At 35.1% G+C, this 26,073-nt stretch overlaps 3 protein-coding genes across 4 annotated transcripts; 1 reads left to right on the forward strand and 2 right to left on the reverse strand.

Annotated features, from left to right (window-relative positions):
* Positions 1 to 1,583: 1,583 nt before the first annotated feature.
* LOC110622232 (eukaryotic translation initiation factor 3 subunit A) lies at positions 1,584 to 7,906 on the forward strand. The gene is made up of 14 exons (XM_021766675.2): positions 1,584 to 1,746; positions 1,999 to 2,064; positions 2,454 to 2,935; positions 3,132 to 3,347; positions 3,502 to 3,870; positions 4,024 to 4,053; positions 4,412 to 4,639; positions 4,734 to 4,895; positions 5,176 to 5,397; positions 5,526 to 5,735; positions 5,815 to 6,021; positions 6,234 to 6,314; positions 6,393 to 6,594; positions 6,893 to 7,906. The coding sequence occupies exons 2-14, from the start codon at positions 2,019 to 2,021 to the stop codon at positions 7,477 to 7,479; spliced, it is 3,042 nt and encodes a 1,013-aa protein (XP_021622367.1). The 5' UTR covers positions 1,584 to 1,746; positions 1,999 to 2,018; the 3' UTR covers positions 7,480 to 7,906.
* A 1,831-nt stretch (positions 7,907 to 9,737) lies between these two features.
* On the reverse strand, positions 9,738 to 14,770 carry LOC110623088 (probable protein phosphatase 2C 5). Of its 2 annotated transcripts, none has more exons than XM_021767957.2 (8): positions 14,516 to 14,770; positions 11,971 to 12,224; positions 11,643 to 11,814; positions 11,345 to 11,562; positions 11,106 to 11,213; positions 10,898 to 11,023; positions 10,583 to 10,815; positions 9,738 to 10,370 (listed from the first exon to the last, which is right to left on the reverse strand). In XM_021767957.2, exons 2-8 carry the CDS (start codon positions 12,178 to 12,180, stop codon positions 10,151 to 10,153), a joined length of 1,287 nt encoding a protein of 428 aa, XP_021623649.1. In that variant the 5' UTR covers positions 12,181 to 12,224; positions 14,516 to 14,770; the 3' UTR covers positions 9,738 to 10,150. The 2 variants fall into 2 exon arrangements, with proteins under 2 accessions (XP_021623649.1, XP_021623648.1); XM_021767956.2 differs by having other exon boundaries at positions 11,971 to 12,171; positions 14,516 to 14,769.
* A 997-nt stretch (positions 14,771 to 15,767) lies between these two features.
* Positions 15,768 to 21,520, reverse strand: LOC110622527 (kinesin-like protein KIN-14I). Its single transcript, XM_021767058.2, has 19 exons — positions 21,038 to 21,520; positions 20,549 to 20,715; positions 20,310 to 20,453; positions 20,000 to 20,221; positions 19,838 to 19,909; positions 19,647 to 19,715; positions 19,496 to 19,570; positions 19,202 to 19,363; positions 19,039 to 19,120; positions 18,849 to 18,944; positions 18,573 to 18,749; positions 18,373 to 18,479; positions 18,088 to 18,266; positions 17,779 to 17,940; positions 17,394 to 17,647; positions 17,118 to 17,281; positions 16,850 to 17,002; positions 16,277 to 16,764; positions 15,768 to 16,172 (listed from the first exon to the last, which is right to left on the reverse strand). Exons 1-19 carry the CDS (start codon positions 21,168 to 21,170, stop codon positions 16,043 to 16,045), a joined length of 3,036 nt encoding a protein of 1,011 aa, XP_021622750.1. The 5' UTR covers positions 21,171 to 21,520; the 3' UTR covers positions 15,768 to 16,042.
* Between the last annotated feature and the right edge of the window lie 4,553 nt (positions 21,521 to 26,073).

The following is a 26,073-nucleotide window of genomic DNA, read 5'->3' on the forward strand; positions in this document are numbered from 1 at the left end:
AGCACTGTTTGCTCTTTTGTGAAACAATCTTGACAAAGATACTGAAATTTTCAGAGGCTTGCGTACCTTTCTTGGCTGCCTGTTGTTTGGATTATTTTCCTTGATTGGCCTCTTCTGTTTATGATCTTCAATCTCCAAAAGTTTCTTAAACGAATATGACTTGGATAATGGAGACTGATCTCCAATCCCATCAAATACATCCCTTGTCAATATTTTTGCCTCTGTTACTGCTAAGCCATCTTGTTGATCAATATCATAATTTCTTTGAACCTTGGAGTAAGTCCTAGGAAATTTATTGCTGTTAAAGGCGCAAGAGAAGATGGAGCCGATCTTGCCCCAATTGTTGTTCCTGACATTGGTACGATCATTACTTGTTTTTTGCATGGGCTTGGCTAAGAGTTTTGGAATCTTGAGTCTAAGCTTGGCTTGAGAAATGGTGATACTGCAGAAGTATGAGGAAGTTGAGTTCAGATCAAGTAGAGCCCTACAGGTATCAGGATTTTCTTGACCAGGCATTTTCCTTGTGAAAAGTGCATCGGCATCGATAAAATGAAGAAGAAGGAATAGAAACATCTGAGTTTTGGAATGAAACGTGGAAGAGAGAGAGAGAGAGAGAGGACGTGGTCAGAGGAGTTCCTTTATTTGTGGGATTCGAGCTTTGGCTCAGTTTCCCATTTTTCTTGTTTTAAATAAATGGATTTTGAATTATCTTAGTTTTTTTTACCTTAAAAAAAAAAGGGCTTTGAATTACTTGTGAAGTCATATGGGGGATAGATTACTCAAATGGATATTAGAAGATAGGGCTTGTATAATTTGATTTCATTACCATGCTCTTTCTTTTGTTCATTTAATTCTACAATTTAAATTCAATAAAATATATTTTTTTTACTTTTTTTTTGCAATTTAAATGCACACACATGCCTGGAAGAGTTAGTTACACTATGCATTTTATTAAAAATTTTGAGTCATCGTCAACATTAGTGGTAGTTTTAATTTCTTTCTTTTTTTTTTAATAGGTAGTATTAATTTCTTAAAATCAGAATACATCTTATTTTATTAATATCCTAACTTTAACTAATAAAAAAAATTATTCTGCATATGTAAGAATAAAATAACCATCGACAAATCATATACGAAAATCTCTTAATAGCTAAGTTCAATTTCATCTCCTCTTCTTCATAAACATGAAAAATTGTTTACATTGAATCAATTACATTACAATGTATTAGTAAAAAAAATATAAAAAATAATCTATTAAATCTACATTATAATTGCATTTTCTTTATTTTCATGGAAGTTAAAAAATCAAAATATTTATTAAGTTTTTATTTTTTATTAATATATTACGATATTGTTGGCTCGATGTACCTCTTTATAGTGCTCCGTTTGTAATAATTTACCCATAAATACTATCTAAGGAAAAGTAAAGTTAAAAAAAAAAAAAGAACAAAGCAAAATTAGTAATTTTGTTCTAAAAGAAAAGGAGGTGCAAAGTATTGGCAGTAAAAGCCTATTTAGGCCCATGAAAGCAAAAGTTAGGCCCAGAGATAATGAAACGAACATCCGAAACGCCAGAGGATCAAAACAAACCCTAGAAGAAACTTAAGAGCAACTCTTCTTTACTCTTCTTCTTCTTCTTCTTCTACCGGAGAGAGTGCGGCACTCTCCCATTCTGTTTCCCCTCTCTATTTCTATTGCGATTTATATCTATTTCTCTCTACGCGCATTCGATTCTCTGCTGATCAGGTTATACCTCGTTTTCGCCTTAATTTTTCTCATTTTTTCGCAATTTATTTTCCATTTAATTGGATGTAATTTTTGTATTGGATTTTTAGCGATTTTTAAATTTCAGAAATGTTAGATTGGCTTTATTATTTCCATTTTTTTTTAAATTTGGTCTCTACCCGATTTATATTATTTTTCGATTGGTTTTCAGTGTTTTTGCGTTTGTGTTTCTGATGAATGGTAATTTGATATTTATTTAGTTGCTTCGAGCAGGTGCAAATTTTGCTTCCAAGATGTCGACTTTTGCCAAACCAGAGAACGCTTTAAAGCGAGCTGAAGGTCAGTTATAATTCAGGCTTTGGTTATTTATTAGCTGTCAGCTGTTAATGTCCTATTGATGGCCAACAGTTACTCTGATAATTTCATCTTAACTCTCTTAAAATACTTGTGTTGTTTGCATATGTTTCAATCCTGTGCCTTCTGTCCTCTTTTTCTTCCCCTTCTTGTTATGATTGGGAGATTTGGATGGCTGTGATTCCATTTGATCATTTAATTGATTCTAGTGCTGAATCTGGTAACGGAAGAACAACTTTGATTGTTTCCGCGGAAAAGGGTGTTGCACGAATACCGTTGCAGTGGGGAACTAACTGAATATATACTGCGTGATTTTGTTGTGGCTCTTGACCCGTAACTAAAATTTCTTCACTTGCTCTGATTTGTGGTTGCAGAGTTGATAAATGTGGGCCAGAAGCAAGATGCTTTGCAAGCTCTGCATGACCTCATCACCTCAAAGAGGTACCGTGCATGGCAAAAGACACTTGAAAAGATCATGTTCAAATATGTGGAGCTTTGTGTTGACATGCGGAGGGGAAGGTTTGCAAAGGATGGTTTAATACAGTATCGCATAGTATGCCAACAAGTGAATGTAAATTCCTTGGAGGAGGTAATCAAGCATTTCATGCATCTCTCCACTGAGAAAGCTGAACAAGCTCGTAGTCAGGCACAAGCCCTAGAAGATGCTCTTGATGTTGATGATCTTGAAGCAGATAAGAGGCCAGAAGATCTGATGCTTAGTTATGTTAGTGGAGAGAAGGGAAAGGACAGGTCTGATCGTGAACTTGTTACCCCTTGGTTCAAGTTTCTTTGGGAGACCTATAGAACTGTGCTTGAAATACTTCGGAACAACTCAAAGTTGGAGGCATTATATGCGGTAATTCCTGCTTTGAAGTGAAAATCCTTTTTTATTGTTTGAATGATTAGACTTTCTATTTTAATCATAATACACGTGCATGGTGCCATGCTATAGGATAAAAGTATAATCAACAGTACTTGCATACTGTACAAGTTAAAAGTTCTATCAAATGAAATCAGAAACAGGAACTTATCACTTGACTTGTTAATTGTAGATGACAGCACATCGAGCTTTCCAATTTTGTAAACAATACAAACGTTCCACTGAATTTAGGCGGCTGTGTGAGATCATTAGAAATCATTTAGCAAATCTCAATAAATATAGGGATCAGAGGGACCGGCCTGATTTGTCAGCCCCTGAGAGCTTGCAGCTGTACCTTGATACCCGATTTGAGCAGCTGAAAATTGCTACTGAGCTTGAACTCTGGCAGGTGTGCAAATTGTTCCATTTATCTGTACATATAGTGGTTATATGTTCTTATTGTTACACTTGAAGATTTTTTTCTTTAATGTTATTGGTAAAGGTTTATGCTGGTTTCTTTTCCCTTTTCTTTCTCATTTACTTCTTCCAATTCTCACTTGCAGGAAGCTTTCCGGTCCATTGAAGATATTCATGGATTAATGTGCATGGTCAAAAAGACTCCTAAGCCATCTTTGCTGGTGGTTTACTATGCCAAGCTAACTGAGATTTTCTGGATATCATCAAGTCATCTTTATCATGCATATGCATGGTTCAAACTATTTACACTTCAGAAAAGCTTCAATAAGAACCTAAGCCAGAAGGATTTACAGTTGATAGCCTCATCTGTTGTGTTAGCTGCACTAGCAGTTGCTCCCTATGACCACACTCGCAGCACATCTCATTTGGAACTTGAAAATGAGAAAGAGCGCAACTTGAGAATGGCCAATTTAATTGGGTTCAATCTAGACCCAAAACCCGAGAGTAGGGAAGTGGTAATGTGATTTATGCTGTTGATACAATTTTTTTCCTTCTTTTATATTATAATATATTGTCGTTGTCGTCATCATCATCATCATCATCATCATCATCATCATCATCATCATCATCGATGGTCTCCTGATGCTCTTGACTTTTTCTTTATGCAGCTGTCAAGGTCAACCCTTCTTTCGGAACTGGTAAGTTTGAATAGCTAGTCTTTTTCTTTCTCCCTTTTTTTGTCTTCCATGCCCTCTGTATAAAAGGTTTGGTTGTTAAAAAACCTTGTCTTTGGGTTTTGTTTTAGATAGATGGCTGTCCGGATGGCATATGTGCCAGATAAGCACGCATGTTGTATTTATCTTCAAAGTCTAATAAATCTGTGACACAATGTACCTTATTTCCAGCAGAACAATTTTTGCATCTCAGACGTAACATTAACAATATTTGTGTAGGTTTAGATGTTTTATTACTTCTGTATTATCTGTATGTTGTTCTCCCATAAAAATATGTGATAGGCTAGTTCTCTCTATGATTTCTGATTTTGATGCAATTTAGGTTTCCAAAGGTGTATTGAGCTGTGTGACACAGGAAGTAAAAGATATTTACCATCTTTTAGAGAATGAATTTCTCCCACTGGATCTTGCTGTAAAGGTCCAGCCGCTGTTATTAAAAATTTCAAAACTTGGGGGAAAACTTGCTTCAGCTTCTTCTGTTCCAGAAGTGCAACTGTCTCAATATGTCCCTGCCCTTGAAAAGCTTGCTACCCTAAGGTTGCTTCAACAGGTATAAAGATTTTTTTCTTTTTGATAGATTCTAATTTTCATGTGTTCCATTCTCTTGCTTCTTTGGTCAATTATGCTTTTCCATACTTCTCCAGGTCTCTCAAGTGTATCAGATGATGAAAATTGAGAGTTTATCTCAGATGATCCCCTTTTTTGATTTTTCTGTTGTTGAGAAGATTTCTGTTGATGCTGTGAAACATAACTTTATAGCTATGAAAGTTGATCATATGAAGAGTGTCATATTGTTCACCACTGCGGTATGTTCAATTTCCAAATTTTCTTTTCTAGATTGTCATTTGCCTCTCTCTCTCTCTCTCTCTCTCTCTCTTCTCTTATCTCTCTTATGTACGATAAAATCTCTGCATGCTCACTTGCCCACACATAATGTTAGTTTTTACAACCCTGAAATAGTTCTTTTATCGGACTGAAGCTTTCTTTCTGCATTGCTTGGCATTGATACATCTAATTGGCTTGTTCTGCTTGTTTTGGGTTTTTGTAATTTTGGTCTGAACTAAAGTTTGGATTGGCTCTTTCAAGGGTCTTGAATCTGATGGACTGCGAGATCATCTTGCAACATTTGCTGAATCCTTAAACAAAGTAAGGGCCATGATATATCCTCCTGCAAAGAAATCTTCCAAGCTAGTTGAGATTTTACCGGGATTATCAGAGGTTGTGGATAAGGAACACAAGAGACTTCTTGCTCGGAAATCAATTATTGAAAAGAGGAAGGAAGAACAAGAACGACAACTTTTGGAAATGGTGCTCAAATTTAAACTTTCCTGCACATATCTTGATCATTTATCATAGCTTGCAACCTTCTTGCTGACACCCTGTGTGTGTGAATATGTGTTTGTCTTTGTTCTTTTTTTTATTTTATTTTAATGTAGGAACGAGAGGAGGAATCAAGAAGGCTGCAGTTGCAGAAGAAAAGAGAAGAGGCAGAGCAGAAGAGACTTGCTGCTGAAATTGAGCAAAGGAAGAACCAGAGGATCCTCCAGGAAATAGAGCAGAGAGAACTTGAGGAAGCGCAGGCTTTGCTTGAGGATGTTGACAAGCGAAGTAAAAGGAAGGGGGGAAAGAAGCCAATATTAGAAGGAGTGAGTTCAAAATCTAATTTCATTTTGTGTTCAATTAACTTAGGTAACTGCCCCAAGGATAACACTTTGTGCTATGCAGGAGAAAGTGACAAAACAAACTATAATGGAAAGGGCTTTGAGTGAGCAGCTCAGAGAGAGGCAAGAAATGGAGAAGAAGTTACAAAAATTAGCTAAGACAATGGATTATTTGGAAAGAGCAAAGAGAGAAGAGGCAGCTCCATTGATCGAGGCTGCTTTCCAACGGCGATTGGTGGAAGAGAAGGCGCTTCATGAACGTGAGCAGCAGGTATCTTTTAAGCTTGTTATGTATGCATTTGAAAAGATAGAAGTGGTTATCTGTCTTGTAAATGTTTTAGCATGTCTCTAGCCTTTGGCCTTTGCTGCTTAAATTGCTTCAAGTCTGAAATGACAATAGTTTTGTTTTTCTTCAGTGTTGTCTATGGTGGAGTTTTTGTTATTACTTTCCATTTATTATCCTATTTGTCATCAATGTTGCAGCTAGAGATTGAAATAAGCAGGCAGCGCCATGATGGGGACCTCAGGGAGAAGAATAGGCTGTCCCGGATGCTGGACAACAAGGTCAGTGTATAATGTTGATGTATGGTTATTTTTGAGGTCATTGCTTATAACGAATTTGGTTCTGTTATTCTTTTACAGATGATATTCCAGGAAAGAGTAATGAGTCGGCGACAAACTGAGTTTGACCGTCTTAGAGCAGAGAGGGAAGAAAGAATCAATCAAATCATTCAAGCCAGAAAACAAGAGAGAGAGGCTAAGAGGAAGAAAATATTCTATGTGAGGACAGAAGAAGAAAGACTGAGAAAGTTGCATGAAGAGGAGGAAGCCCGCAAGCATGAAGGTATATAGATACACAAGTTATTATTGTCTTTGTCAAGCTCTCTAAGTATTCTTGAACCTTTCTTATTTTAGCTCCTTGAATTGGTTTTTCTGGAATTGCTTATTGCATCTTAATTGGTTTCACCTCCTTATATGTGAATCTCTCAACTTGTACGACTTAACCTCCAAGTTATTGCTGCATCTCCTTTTATATTTTCCTTTTCTTCTGTTACATCCTGAATCGATACATTTTCATCATCTTTTTTTTTTAATATAATAATTGTTTTTCACCCGTCTTGTTGGCATTTACAAATATGCAGAGGCTGAGAGACGAAGGAAAGAAGAAGCTGAACGCAAGGCAAAATTAGATGAAATTGCTGAGAAGCAGAGGCAGAGAGAACGTGAACTAGAAGAAAAAGAAAAGCTAAGGCGAGAAGCTCTCTTGGGGAGAACAACTGATGGGCCTGCTAGGCCTTCTGAACTTCCTGCTGGATCTCGTCCAGATCTTGGAGCTGCTGCTGCTCCTGCTCCTGCTCCTGCAGCTGCACCATCCTCTGGAAAATATGTGCCTAGGTTCCGGCGAGAGAAAGACATCTCAGGCCAGGCCCCTTTAGATTCTGACCGGTGGAGTGGTGGAAGCAGTAGGCAGGCTCCTTCAGATCCTGAACGGTGGGGCAGTGGTGGCACCAGGCAACTGTCTGTAGATGCAGACAGGTGGGGCAGCAGTGGCACAAGGCAGGCTCCTACTTCAGACACAGATCGCTGGGGCAGTGGTGGCACCAGGCAGCCTCCTGCAGATTCTGATCGCTGGGGTGGTGGCACAAGGCCTGATGATCGCAACCCACCTGGTGATAGGTGGCGTAGCAGCAGCTCAAAGTCCACTTGGTCTAGGCCACGTGAACGCTGATCATCCGAGTTCTTAAATCTTGGCATATTGAATCCCTGTGCTTGAGGACGGTAATTATTTTTGGTGAATCAAGATTGAAAGTTCTCCAGGAAGCCCCAAGGAATAATCACTGGTAATTTTTGAGACTTTCTGTTAAGAAGGGTTGTTTCCTCTTCTCTTTTCTTTTTTCCCTTTTTTGTTTAAAAAAATTTCTCTTTTCCCTTCAGGGATGGCGAGCTTGAGTAATTTACTGAGTTGTAATTTTGAGATATAAGACTTGGAATAGTTTCATTACTTTTGACTTGAGATTCGTGTTTTATTAGTTGCGGCTGTGAGCTTGTGTTTGCCTGCGCAATTATGGATTACCATATCTTCTGTTGTAAGCCGTTCTGATTCATTTGCTTTTGGATCTCTAATGATCATTCTCGAGTATACTTGTCCTGTTTTAGATGTTCGTAAATTCTTGAATTTTCACATGGCTTCATACTCCATCCTCTATTATTTTGTTCTGTGGATTAAAAACCTCAAATATATATCTTTTGTTCTTTCCTGTAGGGCTCATTTTTCTTTTTTCATCTTCATGTGAGATGTGTTGAAGAAAACACTGGTGCGTGGGCGTTCTATATAATCAATAGTTTCCTCGTTTCCATTTTTCTAGAGAAATGCATAAGATGTTATTTCACGGGTGATTTGTCTACGCGTACATGGTCTGATATACCACTACACATGGGTGAGTGATTTTTGATACCGACCTGAAGGATTTCTCAAGATTTCGACTTTGATTTTGGTTTATTTTAATTTAATTTCATCGAATTCAATCAAACTTTTAAAATATTTTAGGTGTCTAATGTTTGATTTAAAATTAATCCAAATTCAGCTTGCAACCAAATCTAGATTCCGCGAATGCTAAGGAGTAAAGATTAATTATTGGAGTTGATTTGTGGTGGAATGAAGTGATAAAGTTCATACCATGAATTAGCCGTTGTATGTCTTAGAGTCTGTCACCTATGATGACTCGAGTGAAAAATGTGTAGATCGACTTCAAAGTTCTAAGACTCTCTCTTTGCAAAGCTTGTAGAGCAATTATAGGGCTGCATATTAGGAAAAATCATCTCCAACCGTTAGTTACTCTGAGCCTACTTTGGTTCAAATGAGTTGCCTACTTTGGTTCAAATGAGTGTATTTATCCTACAAAGTAACTAATTGGATAATATAAAGTAATTTAGTTTACTTAAAATCAAGAAAATAGGAGTCTTGACTTTCATTTATGTCAAAGATTATGGCCAATCAAATAACAAAATTCTCAAATTAAATTTCCCCAACATCTGAAAGTGCAAGATTATTGGTGCCTTTTCCTAGAAGAGTACAGAAGACCCCAGTATAGGATTAGGATTAGGGTTGGAGGATACACTGTTATAATTTGTGTTGTGGATTTGAATCCTGGAGATCCAATTGATGCGTGGAAATGTGAGATTGAACTTCAATGGATGCCTCCAAATTGACCTGTTTCTAGGGCCACTCGGTTTGATCATGTGGCCCACGGTACTTGTTACATGTGCTTTATTATGTTCATCTGAATTTGCTTCCTTTTAGTTGCTTTTATGGGTCTCTTTCTGTTTGATTAGAGAATAGACATCCTCTTTTTCTTCTATAATCTTCATTGATCTAACTCTGCCTTGCACACACACATATATAAAGTAACATCTTCAAGCCTGTGATATCAAATGGGAAGAGCCCTCAACACCAAGATTGCTAAAATGAGTAATTAAACACTTAAATCACTAAATACGACTGCCAAATTAATCCATTCGAGCTTATAGCATGAAAAATCCTAGTCATGATTTGGTTTGAAATTGAAACGGATCCAGCCTAGATTAGAAAGTGGATCAAAATTAGTCAAACCGCTTTATCAAAATCAGCCTGAAATCGAATTTGAACCAAACAGTTTGATTCAAAACGATTTTTCTATTGAATAAAAAAAGGATTAACCTTTAGATTTGATCAAATAGGTATAAACACCAAGTTTCTAAATCTTGAACCAGAGCTGGACTGGACCAGACATTGGTCACCCCCAGTTATTATGAATCCATTAAGGGAAAAGTAAAAGCCACCTCTTAAAGTCGACATACAATTTTATCTGCTTGCAACATTTCGCAAACTGGCTGACCTCAAATTTCAAATTATATGGTTTGAGGAAAACACCCACAAATATTTTGCATTAGGGTAACAACAATTCACAAGGGCAACGAAAGACGTTAATAGTAGACGATATCAAAATGTGGAGAACACCAAATTCTTATATATTGTTGTTTGTTACCAATACATTGTCTTTAAACAACAAGTGAAATGCACAAGGATGCAACTTTTCCACTTTGATTCAAACACAATGAAGAAGCTGCCGCGATGTAGCACATCACTATGCAACCTTTAATTTTTACTTACAACTTCAAGCTGTTAGCAATCATAATGTCACAAACATATCTATCGGGCGGCATGTCTGTCCTCTGTCAGTTTTAACAAAAGCTGGAAAAAACCCGAGCTGACAGAACCAATTGACACCTAGGCACTATCTCTCTACCTCATTTCTTATATATCTATTACAATAAGTACCAGAAAGCAAAAAAAGCCAAGCATGCACGCTCACACTTCCAGCCAAAAAAATGTAACATTTACTCTCTCACCAGATGATTTGTTATGCAGTCACTGCGGGTCTGCTCGGTCTTTTCCCTTCCATGGCGTCTTTCTTTTTTCGACAGTTAGGGCAGAGGAAGGGGCCTTCCCATGGCTTTGATCCAGGTGAGAAAAAAGACCCTGAGTTTACTGATAAACCATCAGTCGGGCTTTGATCTACTTGGCATACAGCACATCTGTACAGCCCAGAGTTTGCATTTGAAGGAAAATCTTTACCCAACCTGCACGTGCATCATAAAAGGTTAAAGCGAGACTAATGTTACAGGTTACAAATCGCCAAATTGACAACACATGTAAGCTCCTAGTTCCATCCTTTGGTAATAGGAGCAATCTGAAAAGCAAAATGTTCTGAACCGGAAAGACCCAGCTGTTTACCAAAAGACAAAATCCAAGCCATCTGAATTATATCAAAGGAACCTGACAATTAACAAACCTTTCTGCAAGTACAGCAGAACCCTCCTCAAACAACTCCTCTACCACTCCAACAGCAGAAAGCTTATTTGTTGCTTTCCATCCAGAATTAATAGATTTCTTTCCAAACAGAAGTGAACTAAGCATGTTTTGCTTCTTCGTTTGTATGGTAGGTAAGACAGGAACGTCAAATGGGACAATATCAACAACAAGGCATGTTGTATCATCCTTCAGCCCTCTTGACCTTAAAGCCTCCTGCATAATGAGAAAAACAAGTATAACTAACACAAAACTAGCAGCAGACAAAATAAAACAGTGAACACATACAAGATATCACCTTAACCACCAACTTGGCAGCAAGCTCTGCAGGTAAACCACGACAAGACTTTGCAGCCATATCAGAAGATAGTGCATCCCAGATACCATCAGAAGCAATAATGAGCCTCCCCCCCGCGTTCGAAAGCTAAATAAACAGACAAGAAACTTCCATTGTTTCACAAATGAAAAGAAAAGTGACAAAGCCAACACCGAGAAAATGACCTCACCTTAACTTGCTTGACATGTGGTATTGGAACAATAAACTCTCCAACATCAGTATCTCCGATTGACCTAGAAAGACATAATCCACCTGGCCAGCAGCGCAAGGGACCAACCTGCAGTCACAGACAAACAAGAAATGAACCAATGAACCAAAGGAAACTGCAGGAGAAAGTGGAAGGATATAGGAGAAAATAAACTTCCTACTGTAACAATTTGCAGATGACAGATAATGATTCCGTGATACCTGATTGCCCCCGTATACATTGAGCCTCCCTACTTCACCCCCGCTTGCAGTGACACGCTCCCTCTCTTCTGCATTTTCTTCTAACCTGTGATCAACTGTCAAAAGTGAAACTACACCACCCTGGGTGTCCAAGATGCATCGTGAATCTCCCACAGAAGCAACAGTAATGGTCCACCCATCTATCACAACAAATGTCACAGTTGTCCCAGAAGTTTCCCCTGCCAGTATATCAGAATTATAAGCCAGTACATTAATGAAGAGCAGAAGAAGCCAGAAAGAAAATATTACAAATACATACTTTTCTGCTGAAATTCTATGTCAGTTTTCACAAAACCGGCAACCAGTGCTCGAGGAAGGGCTTGAAGCCACTCTTCCTGACTGATTTCCTGGGGAATGGCACTCAAAACATTATCCAATAAGTTCTCTTTTGCAAAGATTGCTGCTGATATACCATTATGGCCATCAAAAATCTGTGAACAATACCAAAAAATAATGAATTCCTACAGAATAGGAACAAATCAATATGATGATCCCTAGGGACCTAAAGCTAGGGTAATTTTTTAACATTTCTCTACATGATCACTGAGAAAACATATGAAAACAAATTTGAAAAAAAGAAATAGTACCGCAAAGACAGAAAATGATGTAGACAAATCCCCAGGAATCCTCTGGCAGTCGGATTTTATCAGAAAGTAGTCTTCTCCCTTCTTTGCCAAAGCAGCTTGTCCATACTTCACAAAAGGTTTCTCAACCTTCTCGTTCCTAAGCTCACGACCAATCAAGGTCCCAAGTGGAACAGGAGGGGATTTCATACTTGATACTTCAGCCTGGCTCATGGGAGTTTAGGTGTCAACATTTCCACAACTCCAGTGGGAAAACCCTATCCACTCTCATTAATCAAATGAATAATTTCATCTTCATGTCTTATAAACATGTACCCTTTACATTTCAATCTAGTGCAATTAAAATACATTACCAATTAATTATCAGCAGAAAAAATGCTATTAAAAATATCTTTAGAAAAGGGGGAACCAATTTTGGTCAATACTTCCAGGAATCTCACACCACCAGAAAAATTGACCTACACCATAATATGTAGTGATGCCTATTTATCACTCAAATCATACAAAGTGGGGAAAAAGTCCAACGCTGAGTTGGAGATTCTAAACTAGGTGTGTAAACTGTAACGACCTCGAAATCGGACCGCTATCGGCGCTAGGATCCAGATCGACTTAAGGTCGCCGGGAACCGTAGCAAGCCTAACATACAACCTGTAATACCTGATAAATCCCATACATAATCATACATTTACATAAAAATTTTAAACTTTCCATATACCAAACTTGACCTGTGCATGCACTATACTGTAAATATAAAATCTCACACTAGAGCCATCATCAAATGCTCTAGCGGGGTAACATATCATATGTCAAGCCTGGTTCAACATAACTCATCATTAAAGCATTTCCTATAGATCATGTACAAAAGGGGATTAACCATACATTAGGGTCAAACACAATACTAATCCTCGTTACATTACTTTACATTACATCATTTTACATCTCATATCCACTGCTCATCTATTACATATCAAGTTTTTACCCTTACCCCCAGGTTTGCAGGTTCAGGATAACACTCTGTAACGACCCGGAAACCGGACCGCTACCGGCGCTAAGATCCAGATCGACTTAAGGTCGCCGAGACCCATAGCAAGCCTAACATACAACCTGTAATACCTGATAAATCCCATACATGATCATACATTTACATAAAAATTTTAAACTTTCCATATACCAAACTTGACATGTGCATGCACTATACTGTAAACATAAAACCCCACACTAGAGCCCTCATCAAATGCTCTAGCGGGATAACATATCATATGTCAAGCCTGGTTCAACATAACTCATCATTAAAGCATTTCCTATAGATCATGTACAAAAGGGGATTAACCATACATTAGGGTCAAGCACAATACTAATCATCATTACATTACTTTACATTACATCATTTTACATCTCATGTCCACTACTCATCTATTACATATCAAGCTTTTACCCTTGACGACTTCCCGATCTATCCTGAACCTGCAAACCTGGGAAACCGGACCGCTACCTAAACGAACCGAGCCGAACCGAGTTTTGAAGAACTCAAGCTTGGTTTGTTAAAATTTTTTCGAAGTCGAGTTGAATTCGAACTTTACTCATTTCGAACTCGAGCCGAGTATTAAGAAGCTCAAGCTCGGCTCGTTAGCAAACAAGCTTAGACGAGTCGAGCTTTTAAATTTTAATGATCCAAATATATGCAAATTTAAGAGTATAACTAAACTGTATAAAGCTGAATTTTAAAAAATTTAGATTTGGCTCGTGAAAGTATATGCAGGATTTGAGTTTATTTCTCTTATAATAATAATCTCATTTTACTTATCGAAACTGTTCACGTGTCTATTCGCGAGCCTGCTCGTGAACTCAGAAACGAGCCGAGCTCAGGAGCCTTAACGAGCCGAATATATGGAACTCAAGTTTAGCTCGTTTACCAAACGAGCCTGAAAATTCAAACTGGGTCAAACTTTTATTGAACAGCTCAAGAAGGATTTGGTTCATTTACGCTCCTATTCTAAACCAATACACATAAATATTTCAAAAGCCAGCAAACTAACAAAATAGAATAGAGGTAAGTGCTGCTGAACTTAATAACCGAGTTCCAGTATTATCACCGAGTTGCAATACGTGTCAACAGCATCACTTAATTTCGTTTACTTCAACAAGGTCACTGTTTCTAAACTTTTTAGGACATTTAGCCAAATAAATTTAACATGTCTTTAGATTATAAACACCCTTAATGTCAATCCAACAAAGCTACACCCTACAATTCACTATGTCAATTTAAAACAATTACCAGAAATTTCCCGGTTTGATCTAATATGCCCTCATGTCAATTCATTACATAATAATTTCAGTAAAATGCAATTCTGGGGAGAAAAATCAAAAACAGAAGAAGAAATCAAAGAATTAAATCCAAAATGTGCAAGGAGAAGACCTAATACATCAAAGCAGACTGAGTAAAGCTCATTCACGAAATTACAAAAATCTCACAAAAAGATCTTCAATTTTAGTTTCTACTCATTGAAATTCAGCAGGAAAAAAGAAAAGATTAAAACCCAAAACTCACAGTTGGAACATGAAGAGGCCTCAGCAGATCCAGCATTGAGTAGTAGTGATCTAAAGCCACTCCATGTGAGGTAAAGCCCACAGGATTCGAGCTCAAAAAATAAAGCAAGATAAGAAGAAGAGCCTCAGGAGAAGAGAGAGAGAAGGAAAGGTTGGTCGGATTAGAGAGAGAAAGTGAGTCACAGGTGTAGCAGTGATTGATTGCCGATTGGAGGAGAAATCTAGATATATGGAGACGCGGGTTTTTGTTGCGTTTTTCGGACAAACCCCTTTCTGATATTGACCTTTTTGTCCTTATTTAATCCATGTTGTTGAGGAATAAGCTCTCTCTCTCTCTCTCTCTCTCTTGGATTTTTCTTCACTTCAATTACCTTTATACCCCCCCCTCTCTTTCTATTTAAATATTCTTCTTTTAATTTCAATTTCACAAAATTATATCAAAAATAAAAAACCCCTAATTATGCAAACTACTTTGCTATAATTATTTTTTTACTAATATCTAAAAAGTGATTTTAAGGAAGTTGAATTATTTCACATCAAGTGCAAGTGGAATTATTATCATTTATTTTATCTTTTTACACATGTATGGATGTGCTTATTACTAGTAATCCCATGAAAATTAATTTTCTTAGAAAAATTATTTTATTAAATATAAATAGATTATAAAAAATTGTGATAATACATATAATTTTTGAAAATTATTTTTAATATAATCTATTATAGTGAAATTTTATTTATCTATTTTAAATTTATAATTATTTAAGGAAAAAATATAATGCATTTTTACCTATTATAGTTGGATGAGTTGTCTAATTTGATTATAAAAATTATTTTATTGCCCCAAGGAAAAGGACAAGAAGAGAGATGAAAGGACTAGGAAGGGTACATTAGTAATTAAAAAAAATGTGGGGGCATATAAGGAAGATGGGAGATAAAGAAGAAGGGATAAAATCTACAAATCTGCAAATAGGGTCCAATGTTGCCTATAAATGAACGAATCCAATACAACACCTAGGAAAAAGAAAGGCGATTGCTGGCGTGGCCACGTGTTAGTGGGTCCCATATTTTGCGGAGGTCTAGCCACTGATTTGGCTGGGTCCGGAACCCCCTGGTGAGCTGGAACGATTGACATGTATCCCTAATCGTACGTCAACAGTTTCGATTAATAAACTAGTTTTTTTAAAAAAAAAATAAAACTCGCCATAATTTTAAATAATATATTATTTATTAATTAATTAAGGGTGGGTAGATAATATAATGAACTCCCCTCTCTTGATGTAAGAAGTAAAAAAGCAAAAGGAATTCACAAGATGAACACAACCATTATGAACAAATCGAAACCAGTAACATGGGATTTCATACATTTCCTAATCACCACCACAGACCATTTGGAGCTTCTCTCTCTTTCTTTTTCTCTCTCTCTCTCTTTCTCTCTACCACTGTGTAGTAATGGTAAATACACAAAGGCTATATATATATATATAAATCATAAAGCCACCACCTCCTTCAGCATCTCATAGTAGAATTCTCACTTCCCATGGCCAATTTTCCTTTTTGCATCAGCACCAACTGGATATCTTCCAAGCTTGCTTCCCACTGGACTAAATCCCCCATTTGGTTTCTTTGAAGGAGAAGGGATTAGTGATGGAATCAAACTCCTGCATTAGAAACCAAAGATTTAAAGAAAAGGGTCAGTAATTAACAACAAAGAAAATTCACTGATCACAAATGCAAAATAAAAGGAAAAGCTTCCATGGCTTACTTGTGTTCTGGTCTCTTGATTGACTTAGGAGTAGTCTTCTTTGGCTTAGAAACCAACCCATTTGGAAGGCTCCTCATTCTAGGAAGATTAGATTGCCATAGCAGGTCCGGCTCTGATGAATCACTTGTTCCAGCTTCAAGCTCATCAGAATCAGTGGATATAACATCAGACCTACGACTATGTGCATCAAATTCTTGGTTGTCCTTATTCTTGGAAGGGTCTCGAGGATAACCATGATAAAATGGCTCAGGCAATTGTCTGCTGTCTAGCTCCCACTGTCCCAGAAGATTTTCATGATCTTCGCTTATTAGATTTTCATGCTTATTCACCATTACCTTATCTACCCAGTCACCACAGGCTGATTCTTTATCTTCCTCCTTGTCGTTCTGCGCAGGACTCCCAACTGCTGGCCATGGAGGTGACTTTGTTCGCAAATCATTGATATCTAAGCTTCTTCTTCTCATGAGAGATGAAGAATTGCTTCTCATCTGAACAACAGTATGTAAAGCTTTCATGGTCGAACACCATTACTTAATTAGCAAAATTTTCCACCAGTGCAGATAATTTAATTACCTGTATATTACTAACACAATCCAGTGATTGCCTACGACTACTATCTCCACTTCCTGGCTTCATTCTTAGTCTTTCTGGGCTGCTGCTTTGAGAATTTTGTGAATGCTCTGAATCTCCCTCCTTTCTAGCTAAGGCTGCCTTAAGAGTAGCAATCTGAGAGCAGATTACAAAGAAAATGTTTATCTACAAGAATGGCTCAATGAAGAACCACGTAGTGGAGTTCTTTATCAAGCAAAATGAGTAGAATAAATTAGGGAAGAATAAGAACCTGCTCTTTTAGCTCCTTCACCTCAGAACTATCCTTATTAATTCGAGAAGCACCAAGCTCAACTGTGGCAACCCTTTCAGCAAATTTAAGTGTACTAAGTGTTTCACCAAGGGCTTCATGCTCAGGACTTATGTGGACAAACATGAGAGTTTTGGCCTGCCCTCCTGAAGGATATTGACACCAGAAAACAAAAAAATAAATAAATAAATAAATAAAAAAGAAGAATATTACATTAACTGGAGAAAAGGAAAAGGGACAGAGTTTGGTTAATCTTACCAAGTGAATCCTGGAGTAGTTGAGTGAGTTTACTATTCCTGTAAGGAACATGATTACTTTTCTGAGCAAGAGAAGAGATCACATCTCCTAAAGTAGAAAGAGATTTGTTGATATTTTGTGCTTCCTTCAATCTTTCTCCAATCACCTCAGATTTATCAACCCTTTCACTTCCTGCTAGATCAACTAGATGCATCGAACCGCGACTCACAGTTCCAGATGTTAAGTTTGTTCCTTGGACATGAACTGTCAGGCAGCTGCAAAATGTTTGTTCACTGTAAATATTTGATGAACATGCACTTGTAGACCAGTTATTAGCTTCACCTATGATTTCTGCATAATTGAGAACAATTGAAACATAAAGCATTTACTAGAATAGTATCTGCACCTATGAGATCGACTGCTCCGGTCGTTCATAGCAGTGGCACTCACTGCACGATTCCTATGCCCAAGTTTCATCAGATCTATGACATCAGCTGTTGATGCTACTTGTAACTGGGTTGCATCAGGTACATTAATCCCATTCTGAGAACTGTTGCGAATTTCTAACGTATGTAGGAGTTAAGAACATACAAGCCGGGAGATGTAGGGGAAAATTTATTCAATGCAACTGTTGTATGTAAGCGAATATAGGAGGCATTGAATTATACACATTATTATAAACAAAATAAAATAAAATTAGTGCCCTGAAGGATATCGTTTATTTATACTATCACTTGATAGGAGATCCCTCACTTGCTCATTGTAAATCTCTAGCATCTGGACAGAGATTTCATAGCTAATAATTGCCTTTCTTTCATCTGACAGAAGAAATAGATCACTCAATGCCCTGTAGTTTACACCTTGGCTCTCTTCTGTAAGTTCTATTGGGCCACTCTGGAGGATTAAATAATAAGAGTAAAAAAATGTTATTGAAAAAAAAAAAAGAACAAAGATTCATAATAAATCATCTTATAACAGTATGATAGATGTATCCTCTCACCATAGTATAAGTTTTCCCAGATCCAGTTTGGCCATAAGCAAATATACAAACATTGTAACCATCAAGAACCGACCGAATCAAAGGCTGAGTGTCTAAAAATACTTCCTCTGCGGTGAAGATAAAAGGGAAAAAATTTTAAAGATGAATGCTGATGAGAAGGATGCATATTGAGAAAAGGAGCAAAATGAAGCCTTAAAAACCTTGAGTTGCCATAGGACCGAAAACTCTGTTGAAATTAAATGATTTTCTTCCTTCTTTGCCATACTTTGAAGGAGTTATTATTGAAATGTTCCCCTCCTCAATGTGATCCACAGGACTGAAACGGCTCGATTTCCCAGGCAAGAAGGGTCTCACTCGGCAGTATACTCTAATATTTCCTAATCAAACACATTTGGTAACAATCAAAACAAGCTGAGAAACTTAGCACTTACATGGTAACGGAGACATTAAATCAAACATCAAGCCGATGATGATACCTTTGAGATCCTGAACTTGATTGTATAACTTGCGATTTTCTTCAAAGACTTTCTGGTATTCTGTGGCAGCATGAACTAGGCCATGCAAGCGCTTGCCTGTTACAAAAAAATGGTAATAATATGTATAAACATTCATGATTCATCCCCTTCCAGTAATCTTTAAAAACAATGCAAATATGTGAGATCTTACCTAAATTCTTGAACTCTTCCTGATACTTGATCTGCAAAAACTGCATTCCTGTTTTTGTGGAGTTAAGAGTATGTTTAAGTTCCTACAGGCAACAACAATATTCAGTAATTAAATCCTTCTGAGAAGGTTCAAAGAATTTACAGTGATGTGAAACCATGATTACCTGAATATGTATGTGTTGCTGTTCCACCATCATTTGCTGCTTCAAACGCTGGGCCTTTGATTCTTCATCATGATGATCATCCTCTTGATTGCTGTATTCTTCTGTTGTGATTTCTGTAGATGCTTCTTCTGCTTTGATTGGAGTAGAAATTTCTTCCTCCATCTTATTAATTCAAAATAGTTAAATAAAAATATCACCCCATTAAATACAGAACTTAACCCCTAAATAACAATCAAAATTATGCAAATTTCATTACCCAATTTGAAATCTCTGTCATGTAAGAAAAACACATACCTTTGTATCACTAGAAGTTGTTTCAAGAGACATGCCAGGGCTAGATACTACCAAGTCTTTTGCTGTTGCTTTTATCTGCAAGATTATCAAAAATAAATAACTCACTTGAATATCTACATATCAAAACCATTAGACTTCACAAACTCCTTACCATTTCTTGCTGGCTTACGAGTCGACGCTCAAACTCCTCCGTGACTTTATTCAACATAGATTCTACAACCTGTTAGCCACAAATGATTCCTTAACTAAAACAAAATAACCAACTTTGAAAGTTCATTTAGAAATTTTTCACCCATGTAACAGAACTGTGAGCAGTCTAAAAGGAACAAGAAGAATCCTTACATATGGTATTTCTTCTTGCTTCTTATTCGAAATAACTGCTTGGACTAGCTTATGTAACGAACGAGAGGCACTCTGAAAAATTTGTGTAAATAAATAAGCTTGAGCTTTATGGTTTCATATCACAAATAAACATTGAGAAACAGCTAAGCTCAGCTTACTGACTGATTCATCAAGATCATCATATAAAGAGCGATCACCACCATTAGGCAAAGATGTGGTCCGAGAAACAGTTTTCAGGAAAGGTTCTGCAACTTTTCTCGTGAAGGGTTGTTGGGGTTTTAAACTTCCACCATATTTCCATGTCCCAATTCCACCACTTTGTTTCCACTCACTATATGATTTAAGTGCTAATACACAGTTCACTACCCGAGCAGATTTCCCTCCCTGAAAATTGAAGAAATGCACAGATGTCATACAAGAAATATAACTTTCGCCAATGGTGATGGATATTGGCAAGGTCTTCGACTTTTACCTGACCAAGATCAGAGGCTTCAAATGTTGGAAGCCCCATTTCCTCCACAGCAACAAGGAAATTTCTCACATTTTCAAAGTACTGAAATGCAGATAGAGCTGCCCCATCAGTAACTGTCACAGAATCACAAGGGCCTGCCACCACCTGTCAAAATTCCAGGCAAAAATTTCCATCAAATGTGTTATCGAGATTATGTAATTAGTTAACAAAAGCGAAAGTAAGAAGAAAAAAAATCATACCTTTGGCACTGCTCCAGGTTGAACCTTGTTAAGGACAGTGCACAAGATTATCCCACTTCGCAATCCGAGCAGGAATTCTTCTTCTGAGGGTTCTGCAGGCAAATCTTTAGCCCCAACAACTCCAATCAATTTTCGAAGCCATTCAGCTGCTTCGAACCTTCTAACGGCTGCAAAAACAAGGCACCAACATGAATTTCTTCTTCTTACAGCAACCAAATTTAACAATTCCAATGTTCTAAGGAACCCCAATAATGATAACCACCATTCTAAAATGATCATCCATGGAAAATGCAATTCAGAAACTAAAGTTTCAAGGCTAAACCTGGAATCCTCTCGAAATTATAAGACACTAATATTCAAATACCACAAATTTAAACGCCATCAAAATGGAATCAATAAAAGAAAAACAAATCAAAATGAGGAACAAGAAAGAAAAGAAACAAAGCGAAAGGTGACAGGGGATGAAGATGAAGATTATCTTGAACATACAAGCTTCATCAGCTTTCCTTGAAGCCAAATCAATTTGTCTCGATCTAGTACCAGAAGTCTTAGTCCCATGTTGTTGAAGAATTTCCTCCACAACAGAAACCACAGAGAAAGGCAATACATGCTCTGTTGCCATTTTTCTTCAATAAACCAAAACTCACCACCCTCTAAAAATTTGAAAGATACTGTTTCAGAAATTCCCTTTTCAAATGCAACCCATTAACCCCAAAGAACCCAAACAATCTTCAAAATACACAAACCAGGAAGATCACAAGTATATACGTAAATGTCTATAACTATATCTGTCTATATATATGCGTGTGTGTGTGTATGTGCGTTTATGTATATGTACTCTTGGAGACAGGAGAAAAAAGATATATGATGATGTTGAGATCTATTATCTTAAGGTATAGATGGAAAGTTTTTGCGTGTAGAGAGAGAGAGAAAGAAAGAAGAAAGAAAATGGAGATTTTGGTAAGATTTTCTCTTACTTTCTCTCACTTTCTCTCTTCCCCTACGTCCAATTTTGAAGAGGGAAAGCTCTTCTACCGAGCCTGGTTCCGAACCTCCCGGTTTTGTCAGCGAAACGGTTTAATTTTTGCGGGTAAAGCAACTGTAACGCTAATTTTACCTCCATTTTTCTTTAAAAAGAAAAATAATTAATATTTTATTTATTTAATATCAATTGATTTATTTTCAAATTTGAGTTAAATTTTATTAATTTGATATTATTTTTTAAGATGGAAATATCTAACGACTTTTTTTTTCCTTCCATATAGAAATATTGCTTAATTTATCAGTATATGTTAATTACAGGGATATGAATTAATGTCCCATTTGGGATTGATATTTAAAGGTCAAGAAACCTTTTTAAAATTATTATATTAAATATTATTAAAATATATAAAATGTCGTTTAATTATTAATTTTAAATTAATTTAAATCTTTTCTAATTAATATATTTTAAAGGTTTTAAAAAAATCAGCTAAATATTTAAATTTTACTCAAAAGTAAACATGATGCATATTTTAATTTGTAGAAAAAGATATAATTCTTTAGTTGATGAATGATGTGGCTGAGTCTTGCTCATGCATAGGGTAGGCATGCGATCATGATTATTGCCACCTTTTTTTTATTTTAAACTAACAAATATAAAATTAAAATTTTACTTGGAAATGTTGATTAATTTTCTATAATTAAAGGTCAATTAATTAATTAATTATAATGATTTCAGGCATGCACCCTTTCATGAGTATTTCCTTTTATAATATTTATTTTTTAATTTTACTGTCAATAAAAAAAATTAATTATTTTTAAATTTATGGCCATTCTCTCAAATTTTTTCACCTTTTCTAACAAATCAACATAAATATTATATTATTCATATAATAATAATACTTAAAAAAATTCATATAAATACATATAAAATTTAAAGTAGATGTAAAATCAGTGTTTCGCATAATAAAAATATATATAAAATTAATTATTCGATTTATTAGTTATTTAATACGTTTAAATCGAATAAAATTGAAAATTAAATAATTTAAAAAATATCAATCGAACTAAATATTTTAATTAATCAAACCACTAAATCAAAATTAATTGATTTGATTCATTTTTTCAATTCAAATTGATATATGCTCTCCCCTTATTCGAGGTTAAAATATGTAATTTTCAGTTATTTAAAAATTTTAAAACAGGGATATAAGTTATGTTTATAATTTAAATAAAAATCTATTTAAATTAATAAAATAATTAATTATGTAGGATTACTATAAATTAATAATAGTAGAAACAATAACAAATCGTTTATAATATTAAATAAATTAATATAATTTTAATTAAATTTATTTATATATTAACATTATTATTAAATAGTAAACAATTTTGAATTCAAATTTTAGGCTAGTGGTTAAATAAAATTAATAGTGAGACTAAAACTAAATCAAACTAAAAATTGAAATATTTTAATTAATTTAATTTAATTCATCAATTTTTTACTTTATATATTAATATAATTATTAAAAGGAGGCCAATAAGGCATCGCTCCTCAATAGGATTAGATTTGGGCTTCGTTGTCAATTCCAAATCTCCCCCTTCCCTCCAACGTTCACAAGCATTTAAACATGTGGTTCGGATCCGAACCTGATCTATAATAGATTCGGATTGATTAAATTAATTTTTAAAAATTTATTAAATAAACAAAATCAAGAAATGAAAAAAAAAAATTAGTGGGACCTTAACATAGTCGTCCAAAGTGGGGGCCCATGGCACCATGCCGGCTTGTATTAGGGAGTGCCGGACCAATCTCAACCATTGATCTGAAGTGGGCTCCATTGGGCAGGCCGAAGACCCACCATTACATGTTGATGAAACAAAATCATCATCAAATCACAAGCTTCTTATCATTTTGTTTATTTTTTTACTTCTACAAAGTACAACATTGAATTTTTTTTTTTTTTTTTGAAATAGAAAAGCGAAATCGATCTCTAATTAATAAGAAATTTTAAACATATTATTGTCAAGTCACTGAGTGAATGTTGTGTAAATTCAGGTTTTGGTACGTATTATTAAAAAAATTTGTTCCTCTAAATTTAGACATAAACAATCCAAAGAAAAAGAATGTCTTGTAGCTTTAGACAAGAAACATACTTTGGGATAAAGGCATGGGGTACAAGACATTCCTCTAAGACTTAGATTTGATTCATGTACGAAAAATTACTTAGTTATTTTTTATAATTATTGCACTTGTGATTTTATATGACGTGGATTTTATTTAAATTCTTAAATTTTACATTGCAAATTAGATTTTTTAATTTTTTTTATTAAGTTGTTTGGAGGTAAGTAGTGATTAAAGATTAAAATGGTTATTTAAAAAAGGGAAATGATTGGATCCACTAAGCAATTTCAAGTTTTGAAATGGTGCCCTAATAAATAAAATGGTTAATTTAAAAAAAAAAAAAGGTAATCATAGATAATAAATTATGCTTATGCATTAAATAATGAAAACCCTTTGTTGAATTCAATGGATGGGAAGAGTTGAAGGCTTTATTTTGAAGTTAAAGTATTGTTAGTTGATGATTTAGACTTGGCAATGAGGGAATCTCTATATATTTCACCAACATCCCTAGCTTCCAAGACCTAACTTAGTCAATTTTTTTTCTCAAAAAATATATTCATTTCATTAAAATCATTAATATGACAGAAATCATCTTCGACTATAATTTTTGGGAAATCTCTATTGCTTGCTAGCATCAAGATTTTACAATTAAATATAAGGATTGAAATTCCAACTTTATCTTGTATTTCTACAACTAAAATACCCTAAAATTAAAGAACACATTAAAAAAAATAAAAATTGAAGAGAACCCTTGAGTTGAAGGGTAGGCAGAGAAAAGAAGAGTTGAAGTCAATGGAATGGGTCCAATTTCAACCTTTCCCAGTCTCAAGTGCATTATTATGGTCCATAAAGTTAATTTCAGTCTTTATATTATAAAAATCCTAACTTATAAAGCCATCATATGCATGCCATAGTGATGATTAGGGTAAGTTAGATGTAATTCAATTCCTAATAAATTGAATTTTCCTTTCATATTATAATAAAAAATTAATTAAATTAAACACTCACAAAATTCTGATTTTCAACTGGGGTAAGTAAATAAAATTTTCAAAACTCTATACATATGTATATATTCGAATTAAGAATTTCGTAATAATTTAATTAAATTAATTTTTTTTTTAAAAAAAAAAGGTGAATGGAATGAATAATAATGCAATTGAGAGAGTAGATTGTTTTATTTCAAGCTTTGATCAAAATCATGATGTTCAATCACATACTCTTTTATGGTTGCAATTCTTTCAATACTCCTTCTTTTCAATACAAGCCATGTGTCCAAGTCACCTCATGAAGCATTTGATGGTATAGATAGTTTAGCTAATAATATACTTTATCTTCCTTTAATTACATGTGGATTAGCCAAGTTTTATATGGTATGTGGCAAATTAATACTCCAATTTGCTTAATTAATTATTGAAAGAAAAAAAGATAAAGGTCTAACAAAGCTTTTATTAAGATTTTAATCTTATATTAAGACTCTATTTAGCAATATTAACAGTTTTAGTAATAATTAATTATTTTAATAGCGAATAGTGATTATGGTAGCGGTTAATTAAATTTCATTTATAAAGTGCTTTTAATTACTAAATATTAGTATTTTAATTTTTAAAATTATTATTGAATATAACCCGTTAATAAAAAGAAAAGAGAAAAGGAGAAAAGGAGAGGATACAATGTTTATCTTTTGGAGGCAAAGATTATATTATATGAAGTAATAATTTCTTGTATCTTTGTTCTAAATTCTTGATTATTGGTTCTCATCCATTATAATAAGATAGAGAATGATTTTTGTTAGCTAAAGAAACTTTGAAATACTATATAGGCATATATGGTTGTCATTGTATTGGACAACTCAACTCCCTTGAATCCCTAAGTGGGGAGAGAAAAAAAAAACCTATGAGTTGCTTCTAGATATGAAAGATGATTCCAGCCTCAAAGGTACTCCCAACTCTATAAACTAAAATTAAGATGTTTTTTATATACTTGTGTATATATTTTACATATGGAGTTTAAAAAGAGAAGAATGGGTTGGAATGCTAAAGTTTGAGTTGTATAAAGCAATACAAACATGAGAGTAGGTCAAGCTGGGTATGTTATAACACCCAATGGAATGATTTGGGTCTAACAAAGCAATAGGGCCATAGGCCTAAAGAATAACTGAATCAATTATTTTGGCCCATTCTACAACCCATATTATTTAAGAATATCAATATTGTATATTATGTCAACATCATTTATGAGTCAAGAATGTCAACATCCAGTAATTCAATGATCGACTAATACATTTTGAATCTAAGTGTCAGATAATGAATTTTGAGCAATTTCAAATTTAGTTGTTCAATCTCTCATTTTATTATAAAAGAAAAAATTCTTAGATTCAAATGGTTAGAACTAAATTCTAATAGTTTCCCAAAATTAATAT

This window comes from Manihot esculenta, chromosome 9 (genome assembly GCF_001659605.2).
Source record: "Manihot esculenta cultivar AM560-2 chromosome 9, M.esculenta_v8, whole genome shotgun sequence".
In the NCBI taxonomy this organism is placed as follows: domain Eukaryota; kingdom Viridiplantae; phylum Streptophyta; class Magnoliopsida; order Malpighiales; family Euphorbiaceae; genus Manihot; species Manihot esculenta.